The sequence below is a fragment of the Equus quagga genome, chromosome 7 (genome assembly GCF_021613505.1).
Source record: "Equus quagga isolate Etosha38 chromosome 7, UCLA_HA_Equagga_1.0, whole genome shotgun sequence".
Taxonomy (NCBI): domain Eukaryota; kingdom Metazoa; phylum Chordata; class Mammalia; order Perissodactyla; family Equidae; genus Equus; species Equus quagga.
This window is the reverse complement of record NC_060273.1, coordinates 80,048,220-80,070,771: the sequence shown is the minus strand read 5'-3', so window position 1 is coordinate 80,070,771 and position 22,552 is coordinate 80,048,220. Positions and strand designations below refer to the sequence as shown.

Genomic DNA, 22,552 nt, shown 5'->3' with positions numbered 1-22,552 from the left:
AAGGGCTGGGCCCTGAGCTCAGAATACTTCATAGCACCTACCGCACAAATTCATTGTAGCAGACATTTAGTCATAGCATATTAACTCCTACTGAATACAGGCCTGTATTCAAGGCCTGAAACCCTCCAAGAGTGATTCCCTTTACCTTGTCTAATCAGGTGAAGGCTGGAAAAACAACATTCTGTTGGAAATAGAGGAGAAAAAACCAATTACATCAAAAATATTTATTAAAACAGACCAGCTTGGAGTTTATTCTTGTCTGTACAGTCATAAGTTATCACTCCCAAATGTCCATGACATTATCTGTAATCCTGTCTTCTTGCTTTGCTTTAGTAGGGATATAGCTAACACTATAGACATCTTTGGCCCTCAGTAGGGGCTATCAGCAATTCCATGCTCAGTGGGATTCTTTTTGCCCTTCTTTTATTCAACTCTATTAAGTTACTTCCAATTTGAAAGCTTCTCAGAGACTCCTCAAAACTATGTTTTAGAAGAATGTTTCCCTAGAGTAAGAATATATAGCTTCACTCCATTTAAACCTAATCTCTGACAACAGAATAGTCATGCCCAGCAAATCCAAGAATGAAGAGGTCATGTCTATCCAGTGCCCTGACCTTCCTAGGGTATCCAGTGCCCCTACTGCCAGCAGAAGGTAGAGTGGCAGACTTCTCTCCCTTCCTTGCCTCTCTAAAGAAATCTCCCAGTCCCAGCAGCAGTAAACATTTGTTCCTGTAGCCTTGCCTGTACTAAAGTGCTGTTAAAGGGATTTTTTTCTTGTGGGGGGGAGGGAAGGTATGGGAAGAAGGCAAAGATTGGCAGCCACTCTCTGAACAGAAGAGAGATGGAAGTGCTTCTAACTGGCAAAAGAAAATGTCTGTTCCTCCCAGGATTCTTCTGTCAGTCTGCCCTGAAGATGATTCTGTAAACTGTCCCCAAGGAGCTGTTTCCATCTGTACAACCAAAAAGCACTAAGGTCCTTGGAAGAACAGGTGTGCCATTCTTTACATGGAGGTATGGGTCTGGCAATGTGATGGCTTGAAGGTAGCCAACTATGGTGTGACTGAAGAAAGGTTGAGTGGAGAAACTCTGCGTGTGGGAGTGTTGTTAGCAGACAGTGAAACAGGGAGGAAGAAAGGAGCAGGCATCTCAGTGGAGGGAGTCTCGCCTTGGTTCCGAAGCTGCAGGATTTGCCGGAGTAAGGCCTTACCTTCTTCCCGAGTCTGAAACAAAGTCAGGCAACTGTTTCAAAATATGTCCAAGGATACTCTCAAAAACAGGTTCTAAAACACTGATATGTAAGTTCCACAGATCAAGGTAGTTTTTCGTCTCACCTTCTTATCCACTTTCCACCCACACATCATGGTAAAGATCATATGTTTGAGCCTAAAATCCAAACCCTTTATTAAAGAACTGATACTCACATCATTGAATGCACAACACTTTTGGGCACAAGTTGAAGCTTCATCCCACAGCTTGCACTTAAAATAGTACTGGGCCAAATAGCGGAAAGCAGTGCTCTCCTCCAAGTGTTCCACTATCTCCTAGATAGGGAAAGCAGGAATAACTGAGATGATAAGAATAAGATCAACAACCCAATTCTCATGCTCGTGACACATACCCCACAGGAATAGATATCTTGGATATATTTGATGTAACATTGGGCAGCCTGTTCTGATTCAGTCAACTGTTCATGAAGCCTACAAAAGAAATTGGTCTTTAAGTACAAATCAGATCTCAAAGCAAACTAGTGAGAAAAAGGAAAAGCCCACAATTAAGACCAAAAAATGACAATACATAGACAAGTAAAATTGTGACATACATGGCACACTGGGACCCAGGACAGTATTAGTGCCCAGATGTGATGGTTACTTCATCAAAGCTTAGAATCATTACTCTGCTACTGGTGATGGAGGGAGGGTCAATAAACATCTAAGCTGGATAATACAACTTTGCAAAAATTCTCTGATAATACCCTGAGTGAGATTTTAAAAAGGTACTAAGCAATTCATATTTTTTCTAAGAATCCAGAAAAGAACTGGCAGGAATGAAACTACATTTAAGAACCTCTTTGCCTATTATTTCTGAGTTATTTCTTATTTTCCTGAGCCTTATCAGGAGATCAGTACTTAAAGTAGTTTTCCTAGACTGCTCTGACATGAAAATTTCATTTCATTTCTTTCAATTCATTCTTGATCCTTTGCCTAATAGGAAAGTACTTCCCCCTTCAAAGAGAAGTGGCATTCTCTCTAGTCAAGATGGCTAAATTTCCAGACAAGTATCCATACACCCTGTTCCTACCCCACACTCATGTAAGAGGGATGGGAGGCTCCAGTGCATGCAGGACCCACCATAGCAGAGAAGCCAACAGAAATACCAATAGCATTTCACTCCTTTCACTCACTTTGCCAGTTTCACCAGGGCCATTTTCTCCACATCTCCCACAGCGTAAGCTCTCCAATAACACTGTCAAAAAAATAAACTGGTCACTTTGACCACTGCCCCATGTGCCATGACTAATCACATAAAGGCTCTGGCCCTACAAGCTTCCCAGAAGTTCAGACTTGCAGAGTGCAAGGCATTTTTTACTACATCTGATAGGTCCAAGCTACATTTTGACATTCCCAATGATGAGGTCAGCCTCACTTTGCTTTTTAGACTATGCACCTATAAATATACACACTTTCCTATGTAAATAGATCAGAGTGAAGGAAAATTGAGCACAGATAGTCCCACCCTTCATCCAAACAGCAGATTTCCACTCAAATTCTCCAGAACCCAATTTCAGGTACCTTTTTGGCTTCCACTAGTTGATTGAGTTTTTCATAACATTCTCCTAAAGCAACCAGCATACGAGAATCATTTGGCCTGAGAGAAGAGGAACAGGCAATCTGAGCAAAGATTTTACAGGTACCTAAAGTCAGTCCTCCCTTGAGGAACCACCACCATCACTATTTCAAATCTATGCAAGGACTGGTTTTTAATCCAATGCTTCTTATAACTATATTATTTTGTGTTCACAATTATAACCCATTACTAGAATACACTACATAAAAACTAGCAAAGAACATATGGCAAGTTTAAACTCAGATCTCTAAGAGCCAAAACCATTCACTGTGATTTTTCAGTAGTGATCAAAAGAGAAAGAAGGGGCCGTCCAGTGGCGTAGTGGTTACGTTTGCATGCTCCACTTTGGCGTCCCAGGGTTCACAGGTTCAGATCTGGGGCACGGACCTACACACCACTCATCAAGCCATGCTGTGGTGGCATCCCACATACAAAAAAAAATAGAGGAGGACTGGCACAGATGTTAGCACAGGGACAATCTTCCTCAAGCAAAAAGAGGAGGATTGGCAATAGATGTTAGCTCAGGGCCAATCTTCCTTACCAAAAAAAGAAAAGAAAAGAGAAGGAAAAGCATCAGCCCTTCCCACAACAAACACATTGTCAAGTGGCCAGACTTACCGAAGCTGGTGAGCCCGTCTATAATAATAAAGGCAGTAAAACGGCATCTTAAGGATTTCATAAGTCTGCCCAAGGCCATACCAGGCTCTATAGTCCCGCTTATTGACCTCAATGGCATGTCTGAGAGATGGGTAAGAGGGCAAAATCAAGGTTAATGACTTGCAGACTCAATAGAGGCTCTTAACATCACAGCAATCTGCTCCACCTCACCCTCCAACTAGAAGCTCACCTATAAGCCTGAATAGCAGCAGATGTGTTCTTCATCTCCATGTACTCATGTCCCATCAGTGTCCAGGCCCCAAGATACCGAGGATTCAATTTCAGAGCTCTCTGGAAATATAAGGCTGCTTTCTCATGCTGAGAACGCAAACTATAATAATTGCCTGATTGAAAAAGAAAAAACAAATATGAGTAACTAGAAAGGTAAAAAATAAAGGTCCACTAAAATGGACAGGATTCCACAGAATGGGCATGAAACCATAACCCATTCCCCCAAAGTCCTTGCAGAAAAGCCAAACTGTACATAAGGGGAATATCATCATTCCCCTGGGAAATATACTGCATCTATCACACATTCTGGTATAAAATTAAAAGTGTTCTCTAACACTGCAAGTTTTTCTTCATTTTATTTCATCTGGATATAGCATTTGTACACATATTTTCTTAATAAAAGGTAGGAAATTTCTAGAATATGCTTTAAATCAGTTGTTTTCCAACCATATTCCTAGGTTTCTAAAGAGGTACCTCAAGGATTAAAAAGGCAGAGCTCTGAGCTCCCCTCTCTCACAAGAATCAAAGCAGTTCTATTATCATTGGTCTTGAAAAGAGCAAGTGAAAGATATTAGGACTCTGTGAAAGAATTTATTTGAAGAAAGGGTATAAAAGCCATCTGTCTGATGTCAACTGGTAAATGGATGAACAAAATGTGGTATATATCCAAACAAGAGAATACCACTCAACAATAAAGAGGAAAGAACTATTGATACATACTATAACATGCATGAACCTCAAAAACACCTAAATGAAAGAAGTCAGACAATAAGATTAAATATTGCAAGATTCCATTTATATGAAATTTCTAGGCTGGTCCCATGGCCAAGTAGTAAAGTTCACGCACTCTGCTTCAGCGGCCCAGGGTTTCATCAGTTCGGATCCTGGGCATGGACATGCACTACTCATTAGTCCCCGGTGAGGCTGCGTCCCACATACCACAACTAGAAAGACCCACAACTAAAATATACAACTATGTACTTAGGGGATTTGGGGTGAAAAAGGCAAAACTATAGAGATAGAAGACAGATCTGTGCCTGCTGGGAGATAGGAATAGAAATGACTGCAAATAGACCCAAAGGAACTTTTGGGGATGATGGAGTGTTCTAAACTGGATTATGGCTATAGCTATGATTACACACTGTATAAATTTATAAAATCCCATTGTTGCCACAACTAGAAGGACCCACAGCTAAAATATACAACTATGTACTGGGGGGATTTGGGGAGAAAAAAAGCAAGGGAAAAAAACAATCCCATTGAACTGTAAGCTTAAAGTGGGTAAATTTTATGATATGTAAATTATACCTCAATAAAACTGTTTTTTAAAAAAGAATGAATTAGAGCTATACTAAGACTTTGATGGATTTTTCAAGAGGTATTACTGAATGAGAAAAGTAAAATGCAGAGAAATTTATATAATACAATTCCATTTTTGCAGAGCAAACAACGCAATAAATCTTGCATATGCATGTATATATTTTTATGTGGTATGGAGCATGCTAACACAAGTATTTTAAAGGGGGAAGGGTGCAGCAAGGAAAAAAAACCCTGCACTTTAAAAAATCTCCTCTATGTATAAATTGTATGTGCATAAATAAACTAGACAAAAAGGTGGATTTAGATGTATATATACTAACTTGCAAAGATCATGATATACTGTCAAGTGGAAAAAGCAAATTGCAGAGAAGTTATATAATATGTTTCCATGTTGGTAAAAAGTAACAAAGCCTCCATTCATGTTTTGTTTTTTTTTTAATCTGTCTAGATTCAGCTGTTAGTTTGATTCAGGAGAAATCATTTATAACAACCACACCCTGTACCTGATCATTTAAGTTCAAATTCAAGTTCACGTTCACGTGGAAAAAAAGATGGAGGGCTCTGTCCTACACCAGGATATCTTTACTTCTGCCACTGGCTCAGATGCATACACAGAAGAGCAAGCAGACTCTAGGCAGAGTGTCCAAAGGTTAACTTTTGTAATTGAATAGGAGAAGTGGGGTAGTGGTAGCAAGGGTATAAGCCCTAGCTACTAAAGGAGTCAGGATGACAAAGGAGATGTTAAGGAAGTCAGAACAGGCAAGTTCTGAAAATCTTCTGACCAGTTGGAACAGCTAAAATGTACTGAATGATTACAATGTGCTGGGGAACTTACACGTTCTAGGTGCTTTGTATGTATTAATTTATTTAATCCTCACAACAACTATATGAGAGAAGGTTCTACTGTTATTACCCTTTATGGATGAGGAAACTATAGCAGAAAGAGGTTAGGTCCAAGGTCACACAGCTAGTTAGCAGCAGAACCAAGATATATAGAGATATATAGATACACAAACAAATGCTGCCTCTCAGAGATTGTGACTTCAGAAAAGATGCAGAAGGAAACAATCAATGCACATCAAGACATAAACGCAGAAGCAAGGACCAAACAAGTAGGAGATCCTTGCCATCACTCTATTCTTAAATTGTTTCATGCTCTCTCACATCCTTAGTTTCTTTTCTTCTCTCCATCCTTCTTTCTCCTTTCACTTCAGCTATAATGTAAAAGCTGAAGTTATTATTCTTTGTCATATCTAATGCTCCTTATTCTTAGTTTTTAAGGTAGTTGTGCTGAATTCAACAAAAGTTTACTAAGAATTCAAAAAACAGTTTATTAAGGAGTTCACCTCAAACAATTATTTAAAAAACCAAACTCCTAAATCATTACTCTTCATATGTATGTGTCCTTTGATTTTAATTGGCTTTAAAAAAAGAACTGTTCATTATCTCCCCTACCTCTATTTCCTTTCTTCATGTAAAGGGTACTGTTATCAAACTGGTTACCCAGTCACCAATTTCTGTTTGTTCTACTTCCTGAATAAGTCCAATTGTCTCTCTCCATTCCTTCTGCCAATACCTCAGCTCAGGATCTCATCATCCCTCAGCTGGATTACCACAAAAGCCTCCTAGCTTGTCTCCCTGACTCTAGTCTTGCCCTTTTTCTAATCCTCCCAGCACAATGTCTCCAGTCATCATTTGAAAATGAAAATCTGAAAACTTTCATCACTCTCTGTTTTAAAATCCTTTAGAAGGTTCCTACTACTTTAAGAATAAAATCTGGGGGCCGCCTCCATGGCCGAGTGGTTAAGTTTGCGCGCTCCGCTGCGGCGGCCCAGGGTTCAGATCCTGGGCAGGGACATGGCACCGCTCGTCAGGCCACGTTGAGGCGGCGTCCCACATCCCACAACTAGAAGGACGTGCAACCAAGATAGACAACTGTGTACAGGGGGGCTTTGGGGAGACAAAGCAGAAAAAAATTGGCAACAGTTGTTAGCCCAGGTGCCAATCTTTGAAGAAAAAAAAAAAGAATAAAATCCAAACTTTCAGCAAGGCATAAGAGGCTCTTCAAGATCTGGTCCCATTGTGTACATTCTCATCTCCCACACCATGCTCCAGAACACTGAACTATTTCAAGCACAATGTTTGTTTTACACATCAATGCCTTTGCAATGCCTCTGCAATGCCATTCCCAAGTCAATCGTCCTCCTCCCTTATCAAACTCACTCCTGCCCATTCTTCAAGCATCGCCTTCTCAAGAAGCCTTCCCTAATCTCAGACTGGATTAAATACCTTTCCTACATACTTTCTTAGCATCCTATGTTTACCTCAATCATCACACTCAATCCACTATAGTATAGTTGTTTTCATTGGTCTTCCTCAATAAGCAACTAGGGTAGGTCCTGTAATACAAAGCACAGTGTCTGGAATTCAGAAGATGCTCAAAAGATGTTTTCTGAACAAACTGAAGTTTCACCCTCACCTTAATGGATGTTATACCTTATTCATAGTGCTCTGATATTGAAGACCATTTGTTTCTAAACTTACCTATGTTCTCACAGGACTTACTATGTTTTTTAAATGTTTCTTTCCCATACTAGACCACAACTTCTTCAAGGAGTGGAAATATTTATTGAATGTTTGGTGAAGAGAAGTTCTATCTATTTATTAACAACATCTTGACCTAGATAGGTACGAAGGTATGATCTCAATGGAGTGTCACCAAAGACACAGGAATGGTATCTCCCTCCTAGGGAACCTAGGCTTTCCATCACAATCAACCAAGCTTACTTTTTTCCAGGAGTAGCCATTCATCTGTCAATGTCAACTGATTATCAGGCCACACTAGTATAACCAAGTACATAGGGCTGTGGTTCTCAACCAGAGATGATTCTGATTCCAAGAAGTTATTTGGCAATATCTGCACAATTTTGGTTGTCACAACTGGGGCAGGGGGTTACTGGCAGCTAGTTGGTAGAGGCCAGGGATACTGCTAACACAGGACAGCCCTCACAAAAAAAAAAAAATCAGCCTAAAATATCAATAGTGCCAAAAGTGAGATTCCTTGATGAAGAGAAATAGGAACTCTCATCTCTTTTCATACGACTGGACATTCTAACAAACATTTCAGTAACATTAAGGTTTAAAATATACATACTTTTGATCCAGCCTTTCATTGCTAGGAACTTATTACATACACAGAGTTGCATAAACATGCAAAAATAAATGCACACATACAAAGACGTTTCCTAAAGCAATTTTTATATTAACAAACATTGGCTACAACTTATATAATACAAAACGATTAAAAATGATGGCACATCTATATAATAGAATACTAAATAGCCATCAAAAATAATACAAATCTACAGACGTCAGCAACACGGCAGCATGAGCTCACTGGAGACTCTCTCCCCTCCAAATTACAACCAAAAAGAGCATCTGCTTTCCAACCAAAAAGAAAAATCCTAATAACAGAAAGCGTCAGAGACCCATAGCAGCCAAACGACGGAAGACAGAGAGGCTGGAGGCGCCCTGGGAGGAGCTGGAACAGGGTAGGAGAGAACTTTGCTCCCTCCCCTAGAGACTGGGATCGCTGCCGTGGCTGAGGGAAGGAGCAGGGGAGAGGCCACGCATCCGGGGTGATCCAGGACTCCCACCACGGGTGCAGTGGAAACCCTCTAAAGGGGGAAAGCTTTCAGTGGGGGAACCCCAGCAAGCCAGGGCCCCGGGAGACCAGAGAGTGAGAGCTGATCCAATCTAGGTCTGCGTAAGTGAAAGTGCCCCTCCCCCCTCAACCCACGCTGGGCGCCACCATCGTGGCTGAAGGCGGAGGGCTCAGAACACAAGGCTCTCGACCCCCATCTAGTGGCGACAGGCTGCAACCGAATAATAGCATCATGTGCAAAAACCGCTCCTCTACCATCCAGCAATTTATAAAAGCTCCAGTCCAAAAGGAAAACAATAAAAATACAAAAGTAGGTCCTGAGGGTTTAGAAATGGGTAAATTAAGTGACAATGAGTTCAAAATAGCTATTATCAAAATATTCAATGAGGCAAAGGGAAATATAGAGAAACAAGTCAACGAGTTCTGGAGTTACTTCACAAAAGAGACTGAAATTATAAGAAGAATCAATTAGAAATACTAGAGATGAAAAATACAATGGATCAGATAAAACAGAATACGGATTCCCTACATGCCTGTGTAGACACCACAGAGGAGCAAATTGGCATAATTGAAGATAGACAGGCTGAATGGCTCCAGACAGAGGAAGAGAACTAAGAATTAAAAAAACTGAAGAAAAATCTCAGAGAAATAGCTGACTCAATGACAAAATGCAACTTGAGAATCATCAGAATTCCTGAGGGTGTGGAAAAGGCAAATGGAGCAGAAAGTGTGCTCAACCAAATAATAGAAGAGAACTTCCCAAATCTAGGGATTGAGAGAGAAATGTGTGTGGAGGAAGCTTTCAGATCTCCTAGATTTGTCAATGTAAAAAGACCTACTGCAAGGCATATAGCAGTAAAAATGGCAAAAATGAACAACAAAGAAAGAATACTCAGAGCATCAAGGCAGAAGAAAATAACCTACAAAGGAACCCCCATCAGAATTTCAGCGGATTTCTCTACAGAAATCTTACAAGCTAGGAGAGACTGGAGTGACATATTCAAAACTTTAAAGGATAAAAATCTTCAGCCAAGAATACTCTATCCAGCAAAAATATCCTTCAGATATGAGGGAGAAATTAAATCTTTTCCAGACAAACAAAAGCTAAGGGACTTTGCAGTCACAAGACCTCCACTACAAGAAATCCTCAAGAAGGCTCTCATACCTGAAAAAAGAAAAAAGGGAGTAAGGGGTCACAAAACACAGAGTAGGGAGACAAATAGATAGAATCTGAATAGGATAGCAAATATTCAACTATAGCATTAGGATAAAGGGAAGGAAATCACGAAAGCAAAGACAATCTTATCACCCTAACCACAAACTCACAACACAAGTTGGAATAAGAGATGAAAATAATAATTTAGGAGGGGAGGAGGAAAGGGACTGAAACAGTCTAGGCTAAGGAAGTAAGAAACCACCAGAAAATGAACTATGTTATACACGAGATTCTGAATACAAACTTCAGGGTAGCCACTAAACTAAAAAACAGAACAGAGACACAAAACATAAATAAGGAAAAACCAAAGAAACCCAGCATAAGAAAATGCAGAAGTCAATGGGTAGGCTAAAACACACAGGACAAGAAACAAAGGAAACACAGGAAAACCGGAAAACGAGCAACAGAATGACAGCATTAAGCCCTCATGCATCAATACTCACCCTCAATGTAAACGGAGTGAACTCTCCAATAAAAAGACACAGAGTGGCAAAATGGATTAAAGAACAAGATCCAACAACTTGTTGCCTCCAGGAAACACACCTCAGCTCCAAGAACAAACACAGCCTCAGAGTGAAGGGGTGGAAGACAATCCTCCAAGCTAATAGCAAACAAAATAAAGCGGGTGTCGCAATACTTCTATCAGACAAAACAGACTCCAAGACAAGGCAGGTAAAGAGAGACATAGAGGGCCAATACATAATGATCAAAGGGACACTCCATCAAGAAGAAATAACGCTTATAAATATCTATGCACCCAACACAGGAGCACCAAAGTTCATAAAGCAACTATTAACAAACCTAAAAGAAGATATCAAAAATAACACAATAATAGTAGGGGACCTCAACACCCCACTCACATCAATGGACAGATCATCCAGACAGAAAATCAACAAAGAAACAGTGGAGCTAAACGAAAAGCTAAAACAGTTGGACTTAATAGACATATATAGAACACTCCATCCAAAAACAGCAGGATACACATTCTTCTCAAGCACGCATGGAACATTCTCAAGGATAGACCATATGTTGGGAAACAAGGCAAGCCTCTACAAATTTAAAAAAATTGAAATAATAACAAGCATCTTCTCCAATCATAATGCCATGAAGCTAGAAATTAATTACAAGAAAAAAGCTGAGAAAGGCACAAGGATGTGGAGACTAAACAATATGCTATTGAACAAGCAATGGATCACTGAAGACATTACAGAAGAAATCAAAAAATACCTGGAGACAAATGAAAATGATAACAGGCCATATCAACTCATATGGGATGCAGCAAAAGCTATATTAAGAGGAAAATTCATGGCAATTCAGGTACATCTTAATAAACAAGAAAAATCCCAAATCAGCAAACTTAAACTACACCTAACTGAATTAGAGAAAGGAGAACAAACAAAGCCCAAAGTCAGCAGAAGGAGAGAAATAATAAAAATCAGAGCAGAAATAAATGCTATTGAAACAAAAAAGGCAGTAGAAAGGATCAATGAAACAAAGAGCTGGTTCTTTGAGAAGATAAATAAAATTGACAAACCCCTAGCCAGACTTACAAAGAAAAAAAGAGAGAAAGCTCAAATAAACAAAATGAGAAATGAAAGAAGAAGAATAACAACAGACTCTGCAGAAATACAACAGATTATAAGAGAATACTACAAAAAACTATATGCCAGCAAAATGGATAACCTAGAGGAAATGGATAAATTCTTGGACTCCTACAATCTCCCAAAGCTCACTCAAGAAGAAGCAGACAATTTGAACAGACCAATCACAAGGAAAGAGATTGAAACAGCAATCAAAAGCATCCCAAAGAATAAAACCCCAGGACCAGATGGCTTTCCTGGGGAATTCTACCAAACTTTCAGAGAGGATTTAATACCTATCCTTTTCAAGCTATTCCAAAAAATTAGGGAGGATGGAACACTTCCTAACACATTCTACGAGGCCAACATCACGCTGATACCAAAGCCTGACAAGGACAGCACGAAAAAGGAGAACTACAGGCCAATATCACTGATGAACATAGATGCAAAAATTCTCAACAAAATTTTGGCAACTCGAATACAGCAATTCATCAAAAGGATCATACATCATGATCAAGTGGGATTCATACCAGGGAGACAGGGATGGTTCAACATCTGCAAATCAATCAACGTGATACACCACAACAAACTGAGGTATAAAAACCACATGATCATCTCAATAGATGCAGAGAAAGCATTTGACAAGATCCAACAGCCATTTATGATAAAAACTCTGAACAAAATGGGGATAGAAAGGAACTACCTCAACATAATAAAGGCCACATATGACAAACCCACAGCAAACATCATACTCAATGGGCAAAAACTGAACGCCATCCCCCTGAGAACAGGCACGAGACAAGGATGCCCTCTATAACCACTCTTATTTAACACAGTACTGGAGGTCCTGGCCAGAGCAATCAGGCAGAAAAAGGAATAAAAGGAATCCAAATAGGGAGGGAAGAAGTGAAACTCTTGCTGTTTGCAGACAACATGATCTTACATGTAGAAAACCGCAAAGAATCCATTGGAAAACTTATAGAAGTAATCAACAACTACAGCAAAGTTGCAAGGTATAAAATCAATTTACAGAAATCAGTAGCATTTCTATACTCTAATAACGAACTAACGGAAAAAGAACTCAAGAACACGATACCATACCCAATCGCAACAAAAAGAATAAAATACCTCGGGGTGAATTTAACTAAGGAAGACAAAGACCTATACAATGAAAATTACAAGGCTTTTCTGAAAGAAATGGATGACGACAAAAAGAGATGGAAAGACATTCCATGCACATGGAGTGGAAGAATAAACATAGTTAAAATGTCCATTCTACCTAAAGCAATCTACAGATTCAACACCATCCCAATCAGAATCCCAATGACATTCTTTACAGAAATAGAACAAAGAATCCTAAAATTCATATGGGGCAACAAAAGACCCCGAATTGCTAAAGCAATCCTGAGAAAAAAAGAACACAGCTGGAGACATCACGATCCCTGACTTCAAAACATACTACAAAGCTACAGTAATCAAAACAGCATGGTACTGGTACAAAAACAGGTGCACAGATCAATGGAACAGAAGTGAAAGCCCAGAAATAAAACCACACATCTATGGACAGCTAATCTTTGACACAGGAGCTGAGGGCATACAATGGAGAAAAGAAAGTCTTTTCAACAAATGGTGCTGGGAAAACTGGAATGCCACATGTAAAAGAATGAAAATTGACCATTCTTTTTCACCATTCACCAAAATAGACTCAAAATGGATCAAAGACCTAAAGCTGAGACCTGAAACCATAAGGCTTCTAGAAGAAAATGTACACTCTTTGACATCAGTATTAAAAGGATCTTTTCAGACACCATGTCTTCTCAGACAAGGGAAACAACAGAAAGAATAAACAAATGGGACTTCATCAGACTAAAGAGCTTCTTCAAGGCAAGGGAAAACAGGATTGAAACAAAAAAACAACCCCCTAACTGGGAAAAAATATTTGCAATATATCCGACAAAGGCTTAATATCCATAATATATAAAGAATTCACACAACTCAACAACAAAAAATTAAACAACCTAATCAAAAATGGACAGGAGTCATGAACAGACATTTCCCCAAAGAAGATATATGGATGGCCAACAGGTACGTGAAAAGATGTTCATCATCGCTGATCATCAGGGAAATACAAATCAAAACTACACTAAGATATCACCTTACACCCATTAGAATGACAAAAATAAGTAAAACAAATAGTAACAAATGTTGGAGAGGTTGTGGAGAAAAAGGAACCCTCATACACTGCTGGTGGGAATGCAAACAGGTGCAGCCACTATGGAAAACAGTATGGAGATTCCTCAAAAAATTAAAAATAGAACTACCATACAATCCAGCCATCCCACTACTGGGTATCTATCCAAAGAGCTTGAAGTCAGCAATTCCAAAAGTCCCATGCACCCCAATGTTCACTGCAGCATTATTTACAATAGCCAAGACGTGGAAGCAACCTAAGTGCCCATCAACAGATAACTGGATAAAGAAGATGCGGTGTATATATATACAATGGAATACTACTCAGCCGTAAAAAAGAAGAAAATTGTCCCATTTGCAACAACATGGATGGACCTTGAGGGAATTATGTTAAGTGAAATAAGCCAGATACAGAAGGACAATCTCTGTATGACTCCATTCATATGAGGAATTTAAATATGTGGACAAAGAGAACAGATTAGTGGCTACCAGGGGAAAGGGGGGGTGGGGGGTGGGCACAAAGGGTGAAGGGTTGCACCCTACAACACGACTGACAGACAATAATGTACAACTGAAATTTCACAAGGTTGTAACCTATCATTAACTCAATAAAAAATTTTTTAAAAAATAAAAGAAATTTAAAAAGTGGAGAAAAAAATACAAATCTAGATGTACTAACATGAAGAGATGGAAAAAATATATTGTTAAGTTAAAGAAAAGGAAGTTACAAAGCAGTACGTATAATGATATAAGCTTTGCAAGCAAACAGTACACATACACATGTACACACCCACACATTTTTAGTATTCGCACAGAAAAATATTCTGGAGTCAGGTTCAGCAAAGAATCTCGGGGATGGGATTACAGTGAGCTTTTACATTTTATCACATATAATTTTGTTACCTTTGACAATTTTATATTGTTATTTTTACATATGTATTTCTTGCCATAAAGATAAATCGTTTTTTTCTTTTGCAAGGGAGAATGGCCCTGAGCTAACATCTGTGCCAATCTTTCCTCTATTTTGTATGTGGGTCGCCGCCACAGCATGGCTTGATGTGTGATGTAGGTCTGCACCCGGGATCCAAACCCATGAACCCGGCCACTGAAGTGGAGCATGCTGAACTTAACCACTAGGTCACTCAACTAGCCCCAAGATAAATCTTAAAAGAAAAAAGAAGTGACTCTTACCAATCACACAGCATGTTTCTACACGATATTTATCAATTTCACAGAGGTTGTGAGCCAGATAACTCAACTCAGATTTCATGCTCTGGAAGAGGCAAGAAAGATGCTCTAAGCATGAAAAACAAACCCCCTAAATTATTTTTCTTGTAGCTAATGCAACTGGGTGACAATCCAAACCAGGAGATTAAAGCACAAAAGAGCTTAATCAAGTTCAAGCAAAAGAAGTAGCTCACCCTGACATAAAGAAGGTTGGAGAATGTGTCCATATTTTCAATCCTGTAAGGGTCTTGTTTCCTTAGCTCATTAAAAATAGAGAGGGCTTTGTCGATATCTGCAGAAAGAAGATACAGAGTTTAGAATACAACACAGTGCCACTTTCAGGGTTTGATGGTATTTCATTGTCCTTATTCACTCACCTCTGATATTGTGATAGGCAACTGCAATTTGGGAAACAATATATGAGCTCTTAGAGAAGCCCACATCAATGAGATTCTGATACTTTTGCAGCGCCTCCTCTATCAACTGCAATTCTGTGTATATATGAGCCAGAAAAAACTCTTTCATCCAGGTGTCTGGCAAAGACAGGAACTTCAGCTGGCAGCAGGAAAGAGAGGGACACACTTAATATACTTTAACCTCTCTCCCAAACGAACATCAAGGAACTATCTTTATTGTCTAAAGAAGTTTATTACCAAAATTTTATTAGAGCACCTAATAACGAACACAGGGAAGCTCAATTAAGTGAATAGGAACTACAAGCACAACAGGGAGGAATGACCTAGTTGGGGAAGGCTTCAAAGAAAAGAAAGGATTTGAGGTGAGTCTTGGAGGATGGGTCGACTAGAACAGAAAAAAGGAAGAGGAAGAGAAAAAAGACAACATTCTAGGTAAGAGCAACAACATAAACAGAGGAAAAACAGTCATGATGAATGTTGGTGAATAGGATGACAAAACTAGCCTAGTTTGAGGGGAGGCTATGTGCTGGGAAGTAGCGGAAAAATAAGGCTGAACTGGTAAGGTGGGTCCTATGGCGCAACAGGAAACGGGATGCAATAGGAAACCACTCCAATTTTTGGCAAGAGAATGATATGGTGACATGGGTTTTTAAGAATAAGTTTAGAAACAGTATGCAGGATGGCTTGGAAATGGGAGTGTAAAAACAGGAAAGCTAGATATAAAGTATTTATTACTTATAAGTAATCCAAATTTGAGATGATAACCACAATGGCAAAGGAAACCAAGAGAGAGAGATACACACAAGAAAGAAACCACAGCAACGTCTGACAACTGACTAGATAAGGGAGATAAGGGAAAGGGAAGAGACAAATATGACTTTGAGGCATCAACACTGGTGTCTTGAGAAACAGTGATGCTAACGAGAGTCTATCTAGTTTGGAGGAAGAAAGAGAATTTGGTAGGCAAGATGAGAAATTTGGTTTTGTATATTTTGAATTTAGAGATAAAACAAACTTTCAATGAAAGTCTAGCAGGCAGTTAGAGATGGTGAATACAAGTAAACAAAGATTAAGATTTCAGACAGATTTAGTAGCATGTATCATTACTGGGGGAAATCAACCAGGCTTTGGTTCTTTAGAGCCAACAAAAGGATGCTATCATTTCCATTAACTATTGAAGAACAGCAAAATAAACTCTATAGACAATATCCTCTAATAATGACTAACAAAATGATTGCAGTTTATAAAGTAATTTCATATACATCATTTCATTAATTAACAAATCACTAAATCTTTACAGAGTCCTATGACAGCTCAGAAGAGACCTTAAAAAGGTTTTTAAGACAATCTTTAATATCAGAGAAACCTTTCCTATAGCATCTTTGGAATTAGGAGAGAAACTATAATAGCATTTAGTCTATAAAACAAGTTACAGTAAAACCTGAAAGTGAAAACATGAATATGTGAAGATATTCTAATACAACTGGATGCAAATCCAACAGCAACTACCAAACAAGAGCTAAACATTAGTCTTCATATGAAGATCTAAATCCCAACAGTGAAAGAGACTAGAGAAGGAGCAAAGAGCTAGCTATAATGAAAGGTTTAGCAGAACTCTTTCTCCCTCTACCCCATTATTACAGAATTATGTAAGACTGGAGCAGGAGGTTTTTCACATAGCTCATCTCAATTTACCATCTCTTTGTCTGTAATCAAGTTACAGAGTTCTAGCCAGGCTCCCCAGTGCAAAGGCAAAACATGAGTAGCCTCCACAAACACGTCAATGGCCTCTTTCACCAAGTCCAGTTTTCGAAGCACCACACCATAACTAGGAAAGAAGAAAACAATCACAGGAAAAGTTAATGCTTTATAATACCTTCCTTCTACCCAGGAGACTATGTTATAGAAAGTTCCAAATTACTTTAACACTTACAGATAAAGGCCAAATCCATCAAGTTCCCGAGCCTGGTGTTTTTTGCTGAGCTCCACTCTCAATTCTCTAAGGGCCTCATTTTTCACTTGTCCTTTCTCCAGGGGTCCTAGGAAAGAAACAAAGTCTCTGATCTAAGGGAAGACAGCTGATCTTCATTTCATAGACCTAGAGACTGCCTTTGCGTCAACCAAAGTTACTAAACCTGGAACTTCCAGGAAACATTTACAAGTAAACAATGATATCTTACACAATCCATTTACTTTATTCCAGAAACTGCTACTGATAACTTGTCTGTAGTCATATTTTGTTAGGCCCACACAAGTTTTTAAAAATTTGAATTAGTTATCAATGTTTAAACATCAGAAGCCTCAACTAAAAATCCAAATTTCTAGTTTCAGGTTGCAGGCAACAAGGTAGGGCCAAGGGAAGAAAGCCCTGACAACACTAGGCCCACATTCCATAAGGCAGCCCTCAGAGGAGCTGGGTGACAACTGGCCAGTTGTGCTCTTCGATTTGCAAAAGTCCTCCTCAGTCTACTCCACACATTTATATTACTTGCCTGGCTCCTGTAGGCCATTTGAGTTTGCAACCTCTGCTTTAGTCCAAAAGGTAAGAGAAAGAAATTCATACCTAGGCTGTCAACTGTTTCATCATCCTTTTTCTTTTCACCAGACTGTAAGAGAAAATCAATAGATCTTTTTTCAGTTTATTCTGAAACCTGTTCTAAAACTAGCAGCCTGCTTCTACCTAAAGGGCCCAAGTCCAACCAAAATGGCATCTACTATTGGTCACTAATTTTAAACAACTATTCAGGGACTCCCACAGGCCAAATCTGGAATAATCTAAGCACCACAATAATTAAGTACAGTAATAAATTATAAACAATTAAAAACATAGGAATCTTTGAGTCCATACTGATAAGAGATACATAAATGGAGAAGAAGTAAGGCTCTTGCTTACAGCAGAATGCCAAGTAGTGAGTAGTAAATGTGGAGAGGGTGCTGGAGTGGAAAATCACTTTACAACATCATAGTAAAGAATACTACAGGCAAGAATTAACAAAAGATTTCTTGACTAATGGATGGTTGGGTTACTGACATTTTTTGGCTATTACAAAAAATACTTCAATGAACAGCCCTGTACATATATCCCTATTTCACATATTAAAGTATTTCTACTGGACAACTTAAGTTCCTTAGAGTAGAATTGTTTGGTTATAGTATTTCACATTGACATAATCTGCCAAAATTGATATCCAAAACAGTTGTATGAACTTTCACTCCTAAAACAGGTCTACTACCCCACACCTCTGTCAATAATTATCATCAATATTTTTACTATTATCTTTCATACTGTCATTTTTTTTTTACTTTACTTATGATATTTTCTTTATTATTGTTAAGTATTTACAAAGTACATTCACCAAGTAGGCTATTGTTGAACTATTTAAAACACTGAACTTTTCCACTTGGCTCTAAATAGGGATGCTTCACTTGAAGATAGAATGACATCTCAAAAGGCCCTCACCAGATATCTAGAATACATGTACAAGAAATAGGCTTTCTTGCTATTGCAGCCATGCAGGAAATGTGCTGCCCGATCATATTCTTTAACGTCAAAGTAGGCCTTGGCCAGGGTATAAGCATCCATATCCTGGGCATCCTCCTAGAAAAGAGACAAGCTTACGTAAGTGGTTGGGAACAGAACAAAAAACCTCAAATCCAAGAAGCATATTCATTAATTTCAAGATATATGAAAAAATAATTATTTTTCTCCTCCAAAAAACCAAACATATATAGAAAACATAATATATTTAAAAATATATAATATATATTTTACGTATTTTAATATGCAATATATGATTTTTATATATTTATTTTATTATGTAGTAAGGTCAAAACTTTTTTCCAAAACATTTTTCCAAAATAAAAAATTGGGGAATAAAATAAAAATTTAAAAAACTAAACCAACACACTCAGAGGCTTGTAATATTTTTGCAAATGTAGTGGGAACTTGCACAGGCTGTAGCGTGAGGGACCTGGATTCAAATTCTGACTCCTTGATTTCCTGGTTTCATGACATTAGTAGGGAAATTACTTAGCTTTTCTGAGTATTCACTTCTTCATCTGTAAAATGGAGCCAGTAATACAGATTTAATATGAGAAAAAAGTGAAAAATTATGGAAAATATCTGGCATTAATGTCTGACATTCCCTTCCTTCTCCAGGCTTTTCAATTCTTAGATAAATGCTATACTGTGCAATTACTTATACTTTCTTTTTCTTTTTTCCTTTTCTTCTTCTCCCCAAAGCTTTTCAGTATATAGTTGTATATTCTAGTTGTGAGTGCCTCTGGTTGTGCTATGTGGGACGCAGCCTGAGCATGGCCTGATGAGCGGTGCTAGGTCCATGCCCAGGATCCGAACCAGCAAAACCCTGGGCCGCCAAAGCAGAATGCAGGAACTTAACCACTCAGCCACAGGGCGGCCCCACTTATACTTTCTATACTTGAAAAAAGTTTTGACGTTAGTATTGCAAAAAGCATAGAACACTGCTAAATTCTGTATGTAAAAAAATGAAATGATGCACATTTAAGTTAAAAACAGACAAACCCCCAAATTCTAAGGATAATTAAAACTTTAATAATTTCGGGGCCCGCCGAGTGGCACAGTGGTTAAGTTCCCACATTCCACTTCTCAGCGGCCCCAGGTTCTCCGGTTTGGATCCCGGGTGTGGACATGCACGGCTTGGCATGCCATGCTGTCGTAGGCATCCCACATATAAAGTGGAGGAAGATGGGCATGGATGTTAGCTCAGGGCCAGGCTTCCACAGAAAAAAGAGGAGGACTGGCAGTAGTTAGCTCAGGGCTAATCTTCCTCAAAAAAAAAAAACTTTAATAATTTCATTTTCCTCACCCTTCTTGCCCCAAATATTACCAGCACAAAACTGGACCCAAAATATATTCAGCATTTTCTTCATTGAATCAATAAGTCTTAAATGTGGTCATTCAGCTTAGGATTCTGGTGGCCCTTCTACACACCATTTGCTTATTTCTTCCCCCACCCCTTCCCAACTGCATTATACCTTTCGGAGGTGTATACCATTATACCTTTTGGTTTTGGTTTTTTTTCTTGGTGAGAAAGATTGGCCCTGAGCTAACATTTGTACCAATCTTCCTCTTTTTTTTTTTTTTTTTTGTACATGGGAAGCCGCCACAGCATGGCTTGATGAGCCCTGTGTATGCCCGCACCAAGGATCCCAACTAGGCCACTGATGTGGAGCTCGTGAACTTAACCACCATGCCACCTGCCGGACCTCTCTTGTTAAGTTGGGGAGGGGAGAATCAAGAAATGGCATTTTCAGGAAAAAGTGAATTATGATGAAAATCATTCTAACTACACAGACTATGTAAACATACATACCAAAAAGTTTATACATAAAATATACTCATATCTCATTTAATTCTCTCAATATCCTCATGAAGTAAATACTATTATCTGCATTTCACCGATGAGGAAACTGTAGCTGAGGAGGTTAAGTTGCCAAAAGTCACCAGTGTGGTTGAGATTTCAATCCAAAGCTATCTGAATCCAAAGTCAGTTTTGCACTGGTGTCAAAACCTTTCATTCTTCTCATCGTTATGAACACCATCTGGGTTGGGCTACAAAACCGAAAAGACTGAACTCTTAATCAAGGACTGTTTACAAATTCTCTCCAGCTTAAGAGCACCACCAAATCTTTCAAAGCTCAACAAAATCACACGGATAAAATCGCTTAAAACACCCAGCTCCTTTTTTTTTTCCTTTGAGGAAGATTAGCCCTGAGCTAACACCTGCTGCCAATCCTCCTCTTTTTGCTGAGGAAGACCGGCCCTGAGCTAACATCTGTGCCCATCTTCCTCTACTTTATATGTGGGATGCCAACCACAGCATGGCGTGCCAAGCGGTGCCATGTCCGCACCCGGGATCCCAGCCGGGGAATCCCGGGCTGCTGGAGCAGAAGGTACGCACTTAACCGCTGCGCTACGCGGCCCCTTCCAGCTCCTTAAATGCTGGAATTCTCTCTTCAAACACTCCTTTAAGCAGTCTGCTCCCTTCCAGGGACAGGGCACTGAGTGCGTCTTCGGGTGACGGGGAGCGCTCGCTGTGAAGCAGCCCTTACCTCCGTAATAGGCGGCGGCGGCTGCAGCTCGGCCAGAGGCAACGGCGGGAGGGAGAAGGCCAACTCGGCGGACCTGGAACACCCACACAAACTGAATCAGCTCCCCAAGCCCCTCAAGGCCGAGCATCCAAGCCCTGTCTCTTCCGACCCCGACACCTCACCATTTGCTACTGTGCAGTAGGCCTCGCTCCCGGGTAAGGCCAGCGATGAGGAGCAGCTGCTTTTTAATTTCCCGCAAATTTGAGAAATCGCCACTCGTTGACAGGACCGGCACAACAGACGCGCTCGCAGCCATTTTCCAGGCTCGGCCACTTCAGCCAATCATCAGTGATAATACTAGCTGTCCGTGTGCAACGAAAAAGCCTGCTTGCTATTGGCGGGCTTTGGCTCCGGAAAGCCAATCAGAGATCTTTCTTTTCGTAACATCTCCAAGAGGCCGGGAAAGAAGAGACACCCATATCCCCGATTGGCCAAGGGCTAACTGGGGCGGGAAAGTTAGAAACAGAAAGGGATGGGGCGGGGGGCGGGAAGCCATGATCTTTGGGGGGGGCGGGGAGGAAGAGAGACTGGGAGTGGGAAGCTGGGAGTGGGAGCAGGGGCAAGAACGGATGCAGAAGGCAGAGTGCCCTGCACCTTAGGGGTGATGTGTTTGGACGAAAGACGGAAAGAGTGTAGTTTGTGAGTAGAATCTGTGCCACTCGACGACAAAGTGGTGTACGTATCCAGCAAGGATGTCTGGTACCCTCTGGATTTTTCCTTAACGCAGCAAGATGTGTGGCCACTAGTGGAAAATCCTTCCTCTTTATCCACCTTCTTTCTTACCTCAGCGGGGGAAAGCTAGCTAACACTTATTAAGGGCTTACCCAGGGACAGGTTCTGTACATTTACAAGTATAATCCGGTTTAACCCCTAAAACAGCTCTTAAGACATGCGTGTCATCCCAGTTTTACAGATAAGAAAACGGAAACTCAGAGAAGTTCTGTCACTCTTCCGGGAAGACCATCTAGATGATAACCCAGCTGCGACTGCAAATCCCAGCATTCTTAAACATTACCTCAACATTTTCAACTTTTTTTTTGTTTTTAACCCTTTCACAGTAATATATGATTTTATC

At 39.7% G+C, this 22,552-nt stretch overlaps 1 protein-coding gene across 1 annotated transcript; it reads right to left on the bottom strand.

The window, feature by feature from the left end:
* Window positions 1-230: 230 nt before the first annotated feature.
* CDC23 (cell division cycle 23) lies at window positions 231-21,733 on the bottom strand. The gene is made up of 16 exons (XM_046667831.1): window positions 21,600-21,733; window positions 21,439-21,511; window positions 18,806-18,943; window positions 17,909-17,951; window positions 17,279-17,384; window positions 17,041-17,173; window positions 15,307-15,484; window positions 15,124-15,221; window positions 14,894-14,975; window positions 3,692-3,845; window positions 3,463-3,582; window positions 2,790-2,865; window positions 2,402-2,463; window positions 1,619-1,697; window positions 1,422-1,541; window positions 231-1,220 (listed from the first exon to the last, which is right to left on the bottom strand). Exons 1-16 carry the CDS (start codon window positions 21,731-21,733, stop codon window positions 1,050-1,052), a joined length of 1,767 nt encoding a protein of 588 aa, XP_046523787.1. The 3' UTR covers window positions 231-1,049.
* Window positions 21,734-22,552: the final 819 nt, after the last annotated feature.